Consider the following 17,719-nt stretch of genomic DNA (forward strand, 5'->3'; position numbering starts at 1 on the left):
GGAGATGGATATGTTCGCTGATGACACCATGCTCTATTTTCGTGTATACAAGTAAATTAAACGCACTTATATGTAAGGCAAAAGCTGAATCTCTAGAAGATGATCTTAAGTCTTTCGTGGAATGGGGCCAAATCTGGATTGTTACATTCAATGCTGATAAGAGAAAACTCCTTTCCTTCAACAGTTATATGAAACCTTTCCAACCATTGCCATGGCTGATAGCACCCTTTCTCAAGAGTCCAGTGTTTAAACACCCGACTTCATTCATTCAGTCAACTTGAATTGGAATAAATGTTTACAAGATATTGCTAAGTTTGCTGCAAAGAAGATGAGCTCTCTCTATCAGTCTGGAGAACATTTCACATCTGCCAGTATCCTATATCATATGGAGTATTTGTGCACCAACCATTAGTCTATTCCTTCTGGATAGGGTACAAAAAACAAAACCAAAAAAAATCTCTAATCTGATACGTCTCGCATTGTCTACCTGTTTCATCAATGTTGTATTACTTTGCTTGTTTTACATGTACTTAAACCGAATGTACTCTAATTAATTTACTGCACCTTTTTTTATGGAAATCACTCCAGACAAAGCATGAAGCCACTTTATGTAAAGAACTAAAAAAATATTACTTCAGAATTAGAAAACTAGACAATAAGTGTTAAATGGATAGTCTCTAACCTAGAAAATAGCAATTCTTTCCCCTTTGCCAGAAATCTCTTGTGGAATGAGGACTAATGAGCAAAATAAAGGAAGCGCAAATTATGAAGCTGACGAAAATATACCCAAGGTGCATTTTTTACTCTTCTTATACCTTCTCAATTTAAATACCTTTGACTAATCGGACAGTCTGCAAAATCCCTTTGTTCTAAAGATCCCCAGATGTCAGAAAATTTTCTGCTCTAATAACTTCTTTTGGACGAAATATGGAATAAGGGTCCTGGATGTCAAGTGACTCAAAAGGAACACTTTTGAATTGACACCAGTTAACTGCCAACGCATGTGTCATTTTAAACAAACATACACAACCTGAGTTGTTTGTTTGTTGCGGACTATTATTCTCATCTTTATTAGTTGTTGTTTCACAACGTTTCGGCCAACTATTCCTATGGCCTTCGTCAGTTAGTACAACCTGAGTTTGTTTTATTTGTTAATTTTGAATATTAAGATTTTAAATATAAAGATTTAAAGAAAAGTGGGGGGGGGGTATATTTTTATGTAGCGTTTTTGCGAGGTGGGCTTTCATTTTATTTTTTAACAAAACTTTTCAGTAAATAAACGTGGAAATGTCTATCGAGTAATTTCTCATTTTCAAATGATTTCATTCTCTATGATTATTCAATTTCGTTTCGTTTTTTAGAAAAACATTACATATTTCGATTTCAATGGATTTTACTTTTTGTACCAAAACAGCCAGCAACAATGTTTATTTTTTTTTTTTTAAATTTAGCATATTTCAAACTATTGCACAGTAAAAATAATTAAATTAAAACAAAAATTATTTTTCTTATTTTGAATTATTTAATAAAGTGAAAATTCCATTTTTTATCGATTATTAAATTTAAAAAGTTATTCTAACAAATTTGAAGGTTCTCATGGAATTTTTACGTGATTAAATAATTTGAAATAACAAAAATGAGAATCATTTATGTTACCGCGCTATTTTTTCATAGTATTTTTAATTTAAATTCAATTTTTGGGATATTTTTGTTTATTAAATTGCTAGTACAGAATAGTTACAAAACATGCTTCCTATGTTAAGAATGGCTTTCTAAATGTTATTATTTCAGTGTGGTAACATCATTTTTTCCCCAAAATTATTTGATCAAGTAAAAATTCTATGCCAAGGTAAATGAGAACCTTCAAATTTGCTAGTAAAAATGGGATTCTTACTTGAACATTTCGAAATAAGAAAAATCATTTTTATTTATTTTAATTTCGTTTATTTATACTTTTTGCTTACAAAAAAAGAAAGTTTATTAACTGATTTCTGCAATGTTTCGTTTATTATGTTTTTAAATTAAAATAAAGATTTAATATTTGATGCATAAAATTTGCCTAGGTCTTATAAGACTTCTTCACCATCCGAAGGCAATAAAGGGGAGCGTTCAAAATTCTTGTTAAAAAAAAAAATCATGATCGTTTATTAAAATGTTCTGGGTTAAAAAAAAAAAAAAAGAAGAAAAAAAGACCACCCCCCCCGCACAACCGCTCCTGCGCCAAGAAAAAATGCACCCAACATTCTCTCCATTTTTGTATTTAAATAAATCCTTACTTTATATTAGCAATCAACGGATAAAACAAACAACTCAGCTTGTGTATGTTTGTTGACAAAATTATTCTTAATATAGTGTTTAACTATTCTGTATTTTCACCTACCAAACGGCCTACTTCTATGAATTTGGAATAGAGGTATGTGAGCGAGAAAAAAAACGAAACTATAAACAGGATACGGAAAGTACATGAGAACTAAGAAAAAAAGAAGAAAAAAAAAAAACCGCAGCCTACATTTAAAAAATAAATATTTAATGTTTTTCTTAATTGCCTAAAAGAAAAAAAAATGAAATTGAATAATCGTAGAAAATGAACACATTTTAAAATGAGAAATTACTTGATAGATACCATCTCTATACATTTATTTTGTTATATTGCTATTATATGTAGGATTAATGTTAGTTAATGAAGGTCATGTTTTTATTTACTTTTTAAGGGTTTCACTTTATTTTACAGCAGACGAGGTTTGGTCTGCTGAAAAAAAAATATATATCTATAAAAATGAGAATTTGGGTGAGGACAATTCTCATCCTACTTTATGAATTTTGGATCTACAAACTTGAAATTTGGTATATAAGGTATTCAGACATGTGAAACACTTTTCAATCAGTTTTCAAAAAGGGGGTTTTAAGATGCCAAAACATTTTTTAAAGATTGTGTCAAGCTGGCTTAATGGTTATCATACTAAATACCATATAATATATATATATATATATATATATATATATATATATATATATATATAATACATATTTATTTTATTCAAATTAAACCGGCACTTTTAAGGAACAGGAAATCTTAATGTAAATCCTGCGTGAGCTAACGCACCGTTCCGAGATTTAAAATAAACTACCGTAAAAACAACGGACTTCTACTTTCTGATTATCCGCCCCAGCAACAACATAGCAAAATAAAAAAAAGAAAGAAAGAAAGACATACTGAAGATGAAGTGTATCTTCGAAACATATTTATGAATTTCAACATAATTTTCAAACAAAATAAATGTCTTTATTTTGTAATAATGCGTTGTTTTTGGTTTCAAACGTATATAATACATATTTTATTTTAAATATTTTTATGTTTTCCATAAGAGCTCCATGGGTCGGGTTTGGGCTGTAGTTTGTAGACCCCATGTTATTTAACTGCAGACAATGTTGTGTAATAAGTAAAAAAAACAAAAAACTATTTGCTTATCAAAATGCAGTTGCTAAGAGTTTAATGCAAAAAATTGAACTATTTGGTTAAACGTATATAATATGTATTTATTTTATTCAAAGTCAACCGGCGCTTCTAAGGAACAAGAAATCTTTATATATATATATATATATATATATATATATATATATATATAGCGATAGATGGATAGATTACAACTTACATGGTATGTGTTTCTCATTTAACTAAACAGTTCTGCTAGTTTTATATTTTTTCATTTTAAAATAATTTGTCCTAATTTCTAAGAGCAGCCATTACAAAAGATTATAGTCAGCTAATGTACTTTCTAACTACCGGAAGCAGTGAGAAAGGCAAATCAGTTCCTTCACTTTTCTCTCGTGTCTACATCTCCCCTGTGCATGTACTCTTTTTTTTATTATGTGTTTCGGTCTTAAGAATTATTGAAATTATTTTTTTTCTTTAAGAATTATTAAAATTTTTTTTTTTTTTTTGAGAATTATTGAAATTATTTTTTTTTCTTTAAGAATTATTGAAATTATTTTTTTTTTTTTAAGAATTATTGAAATTATTTTTTTTTCTTTAAGAATTATTGAAATTATTTTTTTTTCTTTAAGAATTATTGAAATTATTTTTTTTTCTTTAAGAATTATTGAAATTATTTTTTTTTCTTTAAGAATTATTGAAAAATTTTTTTCTTTAAGAATTATTCAAAATACTTTTTAAAATCTTTTAAAACTATTTTGTGCAATATTATGTATTCGATACCGTTTTTCTTTTTTTAATGAAGTTTGAAATGTTGCTATTTTGATTTCAATAATTTCATTTTTATATTTTCACAAACATTTATTATATGAATTCAAATACAAAAAACTTATTTAAAAAAAAACAAAAAAAAACATTTTTATAATTTAATAAACATTTCTTATAAAATAAAAATAAAAAAATAAAAACTTATTTCTTAATTTTGTTAATAAAAGTGCAACTAAAGATTAATTGTATGGTTTTTATCTTTTTATAATTTTGTTACTTTTTATTGTATATTTTTCAATAATATCCTTTTCTTCTATTTTATTTCAATAAATCACTTCACAATAGAAATATTGAAGAAACAATAAAAGTGAAGGAACTGATTTGCTTTGTCATCACTTCCGGTAGCAGCCATACCGGAAGTTAGGAAGTACGTTAGCTGGTTCAAAATAAAAGCACAACTAATGCATTTATTCGTTTTAAAGGCATTTAAAAAGGAAGAAACATGGATCGTAATATTGCATGCACATTGTCTGATTCCGAATAACAAATAAATAATGTGAAAAACTTGTAGACATTAAAAAAAATAATTAGATTCCCCCTTTTTAAAACTTACAACTAATCATAGCATGTAACCTTCATGTAGAATAATACCCCTATAAGATTCACTTTTTAATAAGTTTATGAGAAAAAAACACACAAAAACGCTAATTTATTTGTCCTAACATACTCTTTTTTGAAACAAAACTAATCTGTGACATATCTATTATACAAAAGGCAAAATGTTTGTATGTCTGCCAAAAACTTTCAACACGTGATCAACATTCATAAAATTGGTATCGTTTGAAAGCTCAGTCTCTTGGACGAAAATATCCGAAAATAGGCCAAAAACATTCTTTTACCGTCAACTGGACTGTTATTTACAAGGAGGTGTTCAGTTTTTTTGTCGACATTTTTGCAAAGTCATCATAAGCTTATTTCGAATGGCGACGACATTGTATGTCGCGGTGAGTGCGACGGTTAAATCATTCGCTTTTTCACTTCCTTTTCCTCTTAGGATTACAGGTTCGCATATCTACCCCCCACCCCACCCCACCCTGTATTTGCTATTTTCGCTTTTTTTTTTATATAGAGCTCCGTTGATCAAAATTCTTACTTCTCCACACTGTGGCAACACCAGACTCCTGCTAGTGTGTGTGTGTGTGTGTGTGTGTGTGTGTGTGTGTGTGTGTGGCAAAATGCGCACAAGAATTTTTGTATGCCCAAGAAAGGCTTTTTTTCGCCGGGGTTCTCTGGGGGGGGGGATACTATCGCTTAGAACTTCTTATATATCATGTAGATTATAATATGTAGGAATTGCGAATGCGCATCGTGGCTAGATTTATTTACAGCGACTTTTACAAAATTATTGCTATTTCGGCTTCTCATGTGTTAATTCGGCTTTTTTTGTATAAAAGCGAAACTGATGTGAAACTAATGAGCAGTTCTCGGCCCACGGCCTGGAACGTCCACAAAACGATAGATGTTTGGTCAATGTCGGTTTTCACCGCCATATCAGACAATTGCTTTCATTTGGACACTCCCTTAATAAAGGGGGACCTGGTTTTCCCCAACACGTTGGGGGAAACAAAACCAGACAAAGTTGGGTAAAAAAAAAAACACATCCAAAAGAACTATCCCGCAATAAAATTAAGAGCAGAATTAAATTCCGCATGCACCTGCTACTTTTCATTCCCTGTGGCGTGATGTTTGACCTCATTAAACACGCACCTGTCACATTACTTATAATGATTTTATTTCACACATTCTCACTTCTCTGCCATCGTAGTGTGGTGGGAAGTCATCAGCCTATCAACCTCAAGGGTTTGGGTTCGAGCCTACCTACCTACCAAAACATTTTTTTTCTTTTACACCTCCAAACACCCAGGCAACGCTGGGTACCCCCGCTAGTAAGTGTGTGTGTGTATATATATATATATATATAAATAAATAAATATACAAATCGAATGCTTATTCTACAACATTCTTGCACTAACAATAAAGTTAAAACCCTCTATTTCAAGTTAATTTAAGATAATACACTAGGTGCACCATCTTTTTAATATATTGCTTATGTATATATGCAATATTAGTTGCAAGGTTAATTTGCATATTAGTTTTGAAAAAGACCATTTTATTAATTGACTTTTATTGATTTTAATTCAGTTATTGGTTTTATCTTAGTATAACAAATAGAACAGTATTTTATATCTTCAACAAATATTTAACATTTGTGTACAAGTGTTTTTTTTTCTATAAAATCAACTTGATTTTTACCAGAATGCAATCTATTTCTAAATTGCAAGTGAAGGAGCAAATTGATTTCTTTTTTTTTTTTACCTGATCACATTAGGTTACTGAAATGCATTGTAGGAAATTACTGGAATAAATGTTTTTTTTTTTCACTTCACTTCAAAAAAAAAAAAAAGAAAGAAAGAAAATGCTGAGTCATATTTTTTTAATGTCTTTATTTGTTTGTTCATTTGCAACGGTACCAGATAACGTGTGAGTCCGAGAGTTTGAAAATGTAACAACACGCGTAAAGTGCAACAGTCACGTTACATAACATCAACAAAAATAGCAAATTACTAATAGTTCGTTGTATGCATTTCAGCATTAAAATTTACCATAAAAATGCACAAATCGAATTTTTTTTCTTTTTATTCTAATCAAGGTTTTACGTTTTATAACATAGTCTTTTAAAGACTGGAGTTGTCCAAATGTTGCATGTATTTGTTCAGCATATAAAAGAATTTAAAAAAACATCTTTTGCCTCATTCAGCTTCAGGAGAAAAAAAAAACATTCTTAACAAGAATTAGCGTTCTTTGTCAGATGTTGTCTGCTACATTGGCAACGATCACATCTGATGTTAGAAAATCGGTTCTTTATTATTATTGACACCACAATCTCAAGACTTGATCGAATCTCTTTCGTTGTTTAGAAAAGTAATCACAACAGAGATTCCAACGTAGTTTAATGCATTACCATTATTTTATGTTCTGTATGAAATCTGATTTAATTCTAAATGTTTCAACTGATTTTTCTAATTTTGTTTCAGATCAATGTATGGCTATCATCAGAAGGAAGAGCCATTCCTCAAGATTTACTTTTACAATCCAAACATCATCAAAAAGCAAGTAGTCTTTTATTGTGTTAAATTTAAAAACGCAAGTGTGCCTACAATGAATATAATAAAAGCACAAATCTAATATGACTATATGACGAGTGAAAAATGAAATTAGTGTACATGAATACAGAATACTACCAACAATTATAACAGCAAAATATTCTCTTTTCTGAAGTGTAAAGATCTGGTGTGTATGTGTATATATATATATATATATATGAACAAATGATTAATAAAACATGTTAAAAGACATCTTGAAAAAGACTTAAAAACATTAATTTTAAAAAAGGAAACACAAGATAAGTGGATAGTCCTTAATCCGCGGAGTTCGAAGAAATACTCTCCTTCTCATCAAAGGGCAGGAATTAGCAAAATGCAGGATCGGATTTTGCATATAAAAGTATTTAATGAAACTACAAGTAAGTCACAGATCTTACTTGGTTAAAAAAAGGGTGAGGTAAGGGAAATAGGAGGTAAAAGAAAATGATAAAAAGATTTCACATGAATGGATAGTCCGGTGAAGGTAAAAAATCCAAGAATGGAGAGATATATATATATATATATATAATTTTTTACACAGTGGTCACCACTTATCAAGGCCCGGAAGCCACTCAGGGGATAAGGGTTATTGCAAGTACATTACGTTAGTGTGGAGATTTGATGAAGTGTTTACTTAGGGGGCGGTTCATTTGCTCTACAACAGTATTGAGCAATTTCTTCAAGTTTTTATTAATTACCATTCCTACTATATATATATATATATATATATATATATATATATATATATATAGTTAAGATTTGTTGGCATTTTTTTTTTTAGCGATATTAAGATATTAACAACTTTGAAACGCTGTTATTTTTATTTCAAAAATATTTTTAAAAACGCTAAGGTAGTGGAAAAAAATAAAAATAACAGCGTTTTAAAGTTGTTAATATCACAAAAAAAAAAATGCAAACAACAAATCTTAACTTAAGCAATAAAAAATCGTGCATTCAGGGGTGATTGACTGTGGTACATCAGTAATGTATGAGAATGCGGATACTGATGTCATGAGTTCAATCCTAACCTGTGCTGACAAAGGCTAAAAGCCAGAAACACACGTGGCCATAGGTATACTTTTATACACATAAAATATTTAATTTATATTAGCTGAATTTTTTTGTTTGACCTGAATAGCAAATAGACATGATAAATTGATAATTGCTTCTGCATTTATTTTTGTTTCTTTCTTTTTATTAGCATTCTCTGTTTATTTATATTTTTTTTTATCATAATTCTAATTTGTTACTTAATGATATTAATTATAAATAGCTCACTAAATGGAGTTGAAAACTGTTTGAATTATGCAAATATCCTCAATAGTTTAAAACTCATGAGAATCTAAAGCTCTAGAATTTGGGTTTCAAATTTGACATTATATGGAAAAATTATTTCTAATTCACAACACTAAATTCTATAATTTCTTTACTGTTTCTTTTTTTTTTTTAATTTTGATTTTGATAGAACTTGACATTATGTAAAATTGTATGTTCTTTCATGCTGATGTTTTAGTAGTTTTTTTTTTTTTTTTTTACCTGTGAAACAATGGATGACTTACTTGTTAAGTTAATGATTTAAAGGAATCCTATGGAAAGAAAAGGTCTGAAAATGAATGTTTCTTTTTATTACATTTTCACCCCAAACAAGGAACATTGCCACTTTGGTGTAGGGTAGGGGGCTACTATCAGGGGCAACAACTACTGGGGTACTATGTAGGGATTTGGCCAGTAAGATGTCGGTTCACGTTGCAATTGAACTTCTGCACATCAGTACAGTTGGGGAAGCAAGGACCTGGAATGAAATTCCAAAGTCTAGTGGTTCTGGGGAAGAAACTACTGGAGTAGAAAGATCTTTTACATCTAGGGATCTCTACTGTGTGGGGGTGTGATTTAGCAGCCTGTTGGGTTTGGTCGAGGGTGTTCACGTTGTGGGGGCACAAGTGCTTGAAGTTCGTCATAGCATTCATAGCATTGTAGAACAGTCAGAGGGATGCAACATTTTGTCGATGGGACAGAGGCTGAAGCTTAGATGCCAGTTCAGGGCCTATCAGATTTGCGACTCTTTTGAACCTTGTCAAGGAGCGAGAGACTAGTAGCAGATGCACCAACCCAAATATGACAGCAATACTCCATACATGGGCGAATGGTGGCCTTATAGAGGTACAGGATACTTTCGTATGTTAGTAGTTTTCTAGCACGGTAGAGAGAGCCCACCTTCCTTGCAGCGGCCCTGGCAATGCCTTCAATGTAATTGTTCCAACTCATGTTTCCTTTGAATGTTAGGCCAAGGAGTTTAAAAGATGTACTCTCAGATAAAGAATCGTTGGCTATTGCTATAGGTAGTAGAGAAGGTTTCTTGTAATTATTGAATGAAACAAGTTTAGTCTTGGTGACATTGAACGTGACCATCCATTTTTGTCCCCATTCCACTACAGATTGGAGGCCATCCTCTAGTGTTTCTGCCATTTCTTTAGATATGTGTTCATTTGTTTTCCTGTCGTGCCTGAGTGTGGTGTCATCAGCATATATACCCATCTCGGAGGCAATTTTGTCGGGGAGGTCATTTATGAATATCAGGAACAGTAAAGGTCCAAGGATAGACCCCCGGGGTACTCCCACATTTATATCATATAGTTTAGATGTACTACCGTTGAGGACAACCTGGATTTTTCTCTTATCTAAGAAGGATTTAATTATGTTAAGTATTCTACCAGTGATACCGTATGATCTAATTTTCCTGAGGAGACCCTGTCAAAAGCCTTAGATATATCTAGAGCTACCGCTCTTCCCTCCCCCGCTTTGTCCAGTGAATGATATATACGTTCAGAGATTACAGTGAGGATGTCTGCTGTGGAACGGGCTTGTCTAAATCCATATTGTTGGTCAGTCAGAAGTTTAGCATCTGTAAGGTGATGGACTAGAGCATCGTTAATTAAGTCTCAAATATTTTGGCAAAAAGTGGGAGGAGGCTAATGGGGCGATAATTTGATGGGTCAGTTCTTTCACCAGAATTCTTGAATACTGGTACCACAGAAGCAGTTTTCCAACAGCCCGGAAAGCAAGGACCATTAAGGCGTTTGTTGTAGAGTTTGGAGAGAACTGGAGCTACTTCGGCTGAGCAGTTTTTTAATAGCACAGCTGGGATGAGATCGGGTCCACATGCTTTTGAAGTATCAAGGTTTTTTATGATAGCATGCACCTGAGCTGGGGTGATTTTCATATCGTCTAGCGTGGCGTCTGTCCGCATAGGAAATTCAGGTAGGAGGTGGTTGAAAGGGTCCAGTGTGGAGTTTGACCGACTGGCAAGCATGTTAGCCTTGTCGGTTGCTGAGCAAACAACCTCGTCATTTTACTTGATGATGTTACCACGGATAAAGTGATGATCAGTAGTTGTAGTGTTGGAAAGATCCTAGAAAAAGAGGAAAGTTCCCCAGCTCAGTTTATGAAAGGAGATAGGACAGCAACTAAATTTTTTAGTGTTGGTACACAGCAAGTGCATGTGAATTACTGATTAGTTGGGAGAGGATAACCAGTTTAAATGCAACAAGTGTAAGACATTAAAGATGGATGAGAACTCAGACGTGGAGATTATATTTGTCTGAATGTCAAAGCTATTGAATTTGTTGAAGTCCTTATGACATAACTTGCTCGCATTCCGTCAGTAATGATTGGATATAAGTATTTACGTATTAGTTTTAGTATCGCCTGCACTGAGTATTGAACCTTCAACCTCTAATTGACACTTCTGGGGGTTGAAGGTTCAATCTATTGCTTTGCCCCCCCCTCCCCTCCACCCTCCAAAAAAATAAATAAATAAGGAGAAATGAGTCTCGCATGCCATCTGGAAAAAAAAAATGTCAAACAAAGGGGGATAACTCAACAATTCATAATTAGATTTGTTGCAAAAATTTGTACAGAATCTCATTAATCGCTTAAAAATGATTTTATTTATAAAAATGAAACTAGATCAATTTACGTAATTTTTGGAATATGATATTTTCGATTTGACATGGGTAAATGTAAATCATACCGATTTTCTTTATTTTAATAGTGGGGATTTTGGAGAAGAGCCATTTTTTTTTATAAAAAAAAATATTTTACATCAGATAAACACAGCCCAAATAATGGTTGTTCAAAACAAAATAACATTTTAACTTGCTGTAAAAACTAATGCAATTAATAAAAGCACAAGTTAGATGCTTAGATTACTTTTTTCCTTTGCAATTCTACAAATATTTAAAATGTTACCAGAAATATGCAAGCAATTACAAGTTAAATGAATTAACATGCAAATCTATATATTTTATATCATAATAGCCATTTATGTTGTTTGTATATTGTTGAGATGAGGCTTGATAATTATTTTTTTTTTTTGTATCATTTGAACTATTGTTCTCATCTTGGTTGTTTTTTTCCACGTTTCGGCCAATGTAACCTCTGACCATCTTCAGGTGCATCCACACTGGACGTTATTGGTGAATGGTTAAAAATAGTGCCATGTCTTTTTTTTTTATAAATAAATCTAGGTCCATTCTTTTTTTTAGATAGGATATTTGTATATTTTTGAGATGGGGCTTGATGATTATTTTTTGTATCATTTGAACTATATTTCTCATCTTGGTTTAAAAAAAAAAAAAAAAAAAAAACAAGATGAGAACAATAATCCAAACAATCCAAAAAAATAATTATCAAGCCTCATATCAAAAAAAAAAAAAATGGAACGGACCGGGATTTATTTAAAAAAAAAAAAAAGAAATAGATTTGGCGCTATTTTTTCAACCAATAACATCCAATGTGATAAAAACAAAATGTGGAATTTGCTTCAGTTTCTATTTGAAAATAATGATTGCAGCAAGGGAGATTATTACAATAAAAATAATTTAAAATGACTGTTAAAATTTTATATATATATCTCAGGGGTACATTGCTTGAGTGTTTGGAGGTGTAAAAGAAAAAAAAGTATTAGTAGGGAGGGAGGCTCAAACCCGTGACAAATCTAAAAGTGGAAAAGAAAGTGAAAGAAAAGTGACATCTTACCGCTACGCTACGAGGCCATAGAAAGTGGAAAGCGTTCAAATATAACAATGTTAATCAAAAAGTTGACTTGCTAGCAAGTGCAGAAATGAACGTTGGCTGAAGGCCAATTCAGGTTTCGCTGTTTCATTTATTTGTTTCCCCCACAATGTTGGGGAAAACCAGCTTCCCACAACAAGGGAGTATCCAAATGAATAGCAATTGTCTGATATGAGGAGTTTCCCCCACATTGATCAAAGCTAATTACTTTCTGGATGTCCCGGCATGAAAGGCCAGGGAGCTGCCTTCACTTTCGATTAGTTTCATTTTTATATGAAAAAGCCAAACAAACACGCGAGAGGAATGAATAGCTTGAATTTTATAAAAGTCGATGTAAATAAATGTAGACATGCGTTCGCAAATCGTAGATATTACAATCTAGGGAGTATATAAAAAGTTCTTAAAAAAATAGTAAACCCCACCAACACTCACTGTTTTTCATAAAAATCTGGAATTAAATAAGGTAAAAATAGTCAAAAAGGCATATCAACTAGATAATCTAAATGTCTTTAACATTTTCGAATACCATTTTGAAAGTCCTTTTCTAGGATTCTGTAGTGGAATGGGGACAAAAATGGATGGGCACGTTCAATGCCGCCAAGACTAAACTAGTTTTCTTCAATAATTACAAGAAACCTTCTCTACCACCAATAGCAATGGCCAACGGCTCTTTATCTGAGAGTACATCTTTTAAACTCCTTGGCCTAACATCCACAGGAAACACGAGTGTGAACAATTACATTGAGAGCATTGCCAGGGCCGCTGCGAAGAAGGTAGGCTTTCTCTACTATGCTAGAAAACTACTAACACCCAAAAGTATCCTGTACCTGATTTTTGGAAGATGATGAATTTTCTATCCATGATGACTGCATATGTAGCATTTGCATAATTGTTGATGAATTTGAAATAAACATCAAAAGAATGGCTTTGAAAATATGGACAGAAATAATCGGCAATTGATCTTATTTGGACCACGGTTCTCATTTTGAGTGTTCTTTTCACAACATTTCCATTGATGTAAATTCCGATCTCCTTCAGGTATATCTTGTTGAACTTGGGAATCTTTCTGTTAGACTTGGGAATCTGCACAGAATTTCGAGAACGGAACCTGTGGTCTAGTAGATGAATTATTTTTTTTAAATTCAGTTGTAAACTTATATTCTTCTGGAGTTTAAAAGTTCAATCCTCATTGCAGGTGACACTCAAAATACAATTGCAGATTACTTAGGACTTTTACTCAGTCATGGCTGACAGAACAAGAGCACCCTACTCCTATGGATTAAATAAAAGTGTTTAATCAAAATTCCGTGCAGATTCCCGAATTCAGTAGAAAGGCTCCCAAGTTCGGGAGAAAGGTTCCTGAGTTTGACAAGACACACCTGACAATTGACAATGGTTGGACACACTTGACAATGGTTGGAGATTACATCGACTGAAACGTCATGGTAATAACATTCCAGATAAGAACCGTAATCTAAAGAATCCAAATAATATTAATAATCAATCCTCACCTTAAAAAAAAAAAAAATATCAGAACTCTAATAATCAACGACCGTCATATTTTAATGTAAACGAAACATCAGCAAATGATGGAATTATCCTAAATTCTTTATTGTCAATATTTCAAATTTTACATGTTAAGAACTGGTGGATACCTATGGAATAAAAGAATATCTTGTTTTAAAAGAGATTTTCTGAATAAGTCTGTATATCCCTCCCCCACCCACACTTGGAGATAGTCTAATGTTAGCATATTATCATTACTTCATTTACACAGCTCTCTGCAAAAATAAAGGACAACTTGGGCTTCTTTTCACTAATCACTCATGGGGAGGAGAGGGATGATGTTTACACTCCTCTCCTTTCAATTCCAGTTTCTGCAAGGATATCAGTCTAATCTACATTAGAACTGAATATCTAATATATAGACCTTGTTCCTGAGTACGCATATATATATATATATATATATATATATATATATATATATAGTGTGTAAGCCACATACAGTTGTTCTGTTGAATCCTTACTTTTCGGTGTAGGGATAGATGGGGTGAGGTGAGAGGGTGCTAGACATAGCAAGTTTATTCATGTTGAGATTTGAAATCTGATCGCTAGGTCACATCCAAATGTAATCAGTAATGTCAGGTGGCTCATCCCTGCATCATCAAACTCACCACTGACAAATAAAAGTATAGTGCTATATGTATTTTCCTTGTTTACATATTTTTTTCATTCTATCAGTAACATGAGAGAAATCTATTCTTTTTAAATTTATGGCAAGTAGAAACCGTTATTTCCTCTGCGAGGGTACTTCATTTGAAAGTCCTTTTCTAGGATTCTGTAGTGGAATGGGGACAAAAATGGATGGTCACGTTCAATGCCGCCAAGACTAAACTTGTTTCATTCAATAATTACAAGAAACCTTCTCTACCATTAATAGCAATGGCCAACGACTCTTTATCTGAGAGTACATCTTTTAAACTCCTTGGCCCAACGTTCACAGGAAACATGAGTTGGAACAATTACATTGAGAGCATTACCAGGGCCGCTACGAAGAAGGTAGGCTCTCTCTACCGTGCTAGAAAACTACTAACACCCGACAGTATCCTGTACCTCTATAAGGCCACCATTCGCCCATGTATGGAGTATTGCTGTCATATTTGGGCTAGTGTATCTGCTACTAGTCTCTTACTCCTAGACAAGGTTCAAAAGAGAGTAATAATCTGATAGGTCCTGAACTGCCATCTAAATTTCATCGACGAAATGTTGCATCCCTCTGACTGCTCTACAAGTATTTTAATGGTGAATGCTCTGACAAACCCGACAGGCAGCTAAATCCCACCTCCACATAGTAAAGATCCCTAGATGTAAAAGATCTTTCTACTCCAGTAGTTTCTTCCCCAGAACCGCTAGACTCTGGAATTCCATTCCAGGTCCCTACTTCCCCAACTGTACTGATGTGCAGAAGTTTAAGTGCAACGTGAACCGACATTTTGCTGCCCAAATCCCAACATAGTACCCCAGTAGTTGTTGCCCCTAATAGTAGCCCCCTACTGGCAATGTTCCTTATTTGGAGTGAAAATGTTAAAAAAAAAATAAAAAATCATCTCGAACTTTATTAGTTTTTCTCTTGTTTATCATACTATTTCTTTTCCCTTGCAAAATATTGCGTAATACACAAGCAAGAAAGTTTAGTTGTGTGTGTGTGTGTGTGTGTGTGTGTGTTTCTATAAGAATCATCAAATGTTTGGCCTTCATTCGTCATATTTGAATGTCTCAAATAATTTGTTTATTTTGGTCATTGTGAATATTTTTAAGAAGTTTTTTCAGAACCTGAAGAGACAAATCAAGAAAACCCTAAACTTTTTCAGAATATTTCTTCCAAGCTGTCGGTTTTGCATAATTTTTAAGTTAATATATTGCAGTAATACAATAACGCAACAAGAAATATTACCTGAACATTTATTGAAATGAAATAAAATTAAGAAATGAATGAAAGTTGTCATTATATAAAAATGCTTGAGTTTTTACTAAAAAAAATTAAAAAACACTTTTTACAAAATTAAACTTTTGTAATAAATAATAAAAAAAAAAAAAATTAAAATTTATTTGAAGTCATTATTAGAATGTTCTTGAATTGTCTCTATTATTCCCCAAATTTCAGTTTCTTTGATGTATTTTAAAGGTTTTTAGGGGCCAAAACATGAACACAATCTCCCACTTGAAAATTATTTCAGATTTCATTGAATTTGATCAATAGTCAATAGACACCAATCAAGCAAAATTCCTTTAATTTCTTAAGACCCCTCAACCTTAAAATTTAAGTAACTTCTAAAATAAAAAGCATGTGATGGATTTTGATAGAAATTATTATAGGTTTAGTATCATATTTTCATCTTAATTTTCCTAAGGGAATATAAGTGATTCAAAATGGTTCAGTGAGGGAGGATTCCTATTGAGGGCAGGTATTCATGTAGTATGTGTGTGTGTGTGTGTGTGTGTGTGTGTGTATGTATATATATATATATATATATATATATATATATATATATATATGGGACGATTCCGATACAATTACTGCTTCTATATTAATTTCCAGTTTTTTTTATAAATCTGTAACTATTTATCTATAAAATGGTTATTTTCTCCCGATTACCAAGTGTTTTTTTTTTTTTTTTTTTTTTTTTTTTTTTTTTTTTTTACATTTGAGAAAATATATGCCTCAAATGTAAAAAAAAAAAAAAAAAAAAATCCACTTGTGATGGGGGTAATCTATAGATTTTAGTTTTACTGGAAATTTAATCATATTTAGTATAATACTTATTAAATATTTACAGACACTAGTGTTTCATTCTTTCAAGAATCATCAGCACAGGGTGTCATGATTAACACCGGTCAATAGATTTGAACCCGGCAACAGAAGCCAAGTCTGGCTTCATTAGTAAGGACCTAATCCATTCGGCCACCATTAACCGCGAGAAATACTGTTGAAATTTAAACATTTATTATTTTTTTAAAATGTTTTTTTATCGTCTGTCAGAGTGATCTAATCGTTATGTGATGATCTATGCATAGGAGCTAAATTGACTGACTTTTTGTATTTTAACTGAAAGTGCTCAACAATAAGAAACAAGTTTCTTAAAGGAACTGACATAATTATTTACTATAATAATTATTAAACATGACAATAAATAAAATTTAAGGACTTATTTTATTATTGAATACAGTATTATTGGATATATTTTTTAGACGCAGGTGTTATTTTGAAAAATGTATTAATTGAGGAGGTAAAATGAGCCGTATTACACATAGCAATTTTTAATAATTGTCAAGATGTCAGAACATTTTTTTATCTCTGGAAAGCAGAGACTAGACAGCGAATTGAACGATGCTAGGGAATTTGCCCCCCCCCCCCCTTCAATTGAATCTAAAGTGGAAATGAGATTTTGCAGGAATACAAAAATGTTTCCATTTTCAAATTCATTGAAAATCCCTCAACATGAAACTGATATTCACATGGAAACCGTCATGATTTTTTTTTTTTTTTTTTTTTATTCAGCACAACATTCAATTAATTTTATCGATTTTTGATTTACAAAATCTGTTCTTTATAAATGTTCCAATTGAAAAGATAAGAAGCTCATAATTGTTCTTTTGTATACATCTGTAAATGTGTGCGCACGTGCACACACACACACACACACACACACACACACACACACACACACACACACACAAATAT

General features: G+C 32.0%; 1 protein-coding gene across 4 annotated transcripts in view; it reads left to right on the forward strand.

The window, feature by feature from the left end:
• The window catches only part of LOC145240049 (uncharacterized), a 328,354-nt gene that overhangs the window by 159,090 nt on the left and 151,545 nt on the right, over positions 1-17,719 (forward strand). For all 4 annotated transcript variants that reach the window (XM_080103656.1, XM_080103658.1, XM_080103659.1 and 1 more), the window contains one exon: positions 7,297-7,371. In XM_080103656.1, coding sequence (XP_079959782.1) covers positions 7,297-7,371 — 75 coding nt within the window. The remainder of the gene's footprint in view (positions 1-7,296; positions 7,372-17,719) is intronic.

Source organism: Euprymna scolopes, chromosome 19 (assembly GCF_053919585.1).
Source record: "Euprymna scolopes isolate OS-2025 chromosome 19, ASM5391958v1, whole genome shotgun sequence".
NCBI lineage: Eukaryota > Metazoa > Mollusca > Cephalopoda > Sepiida > Sepiolidae > Euprymna > Euprymna scolopes.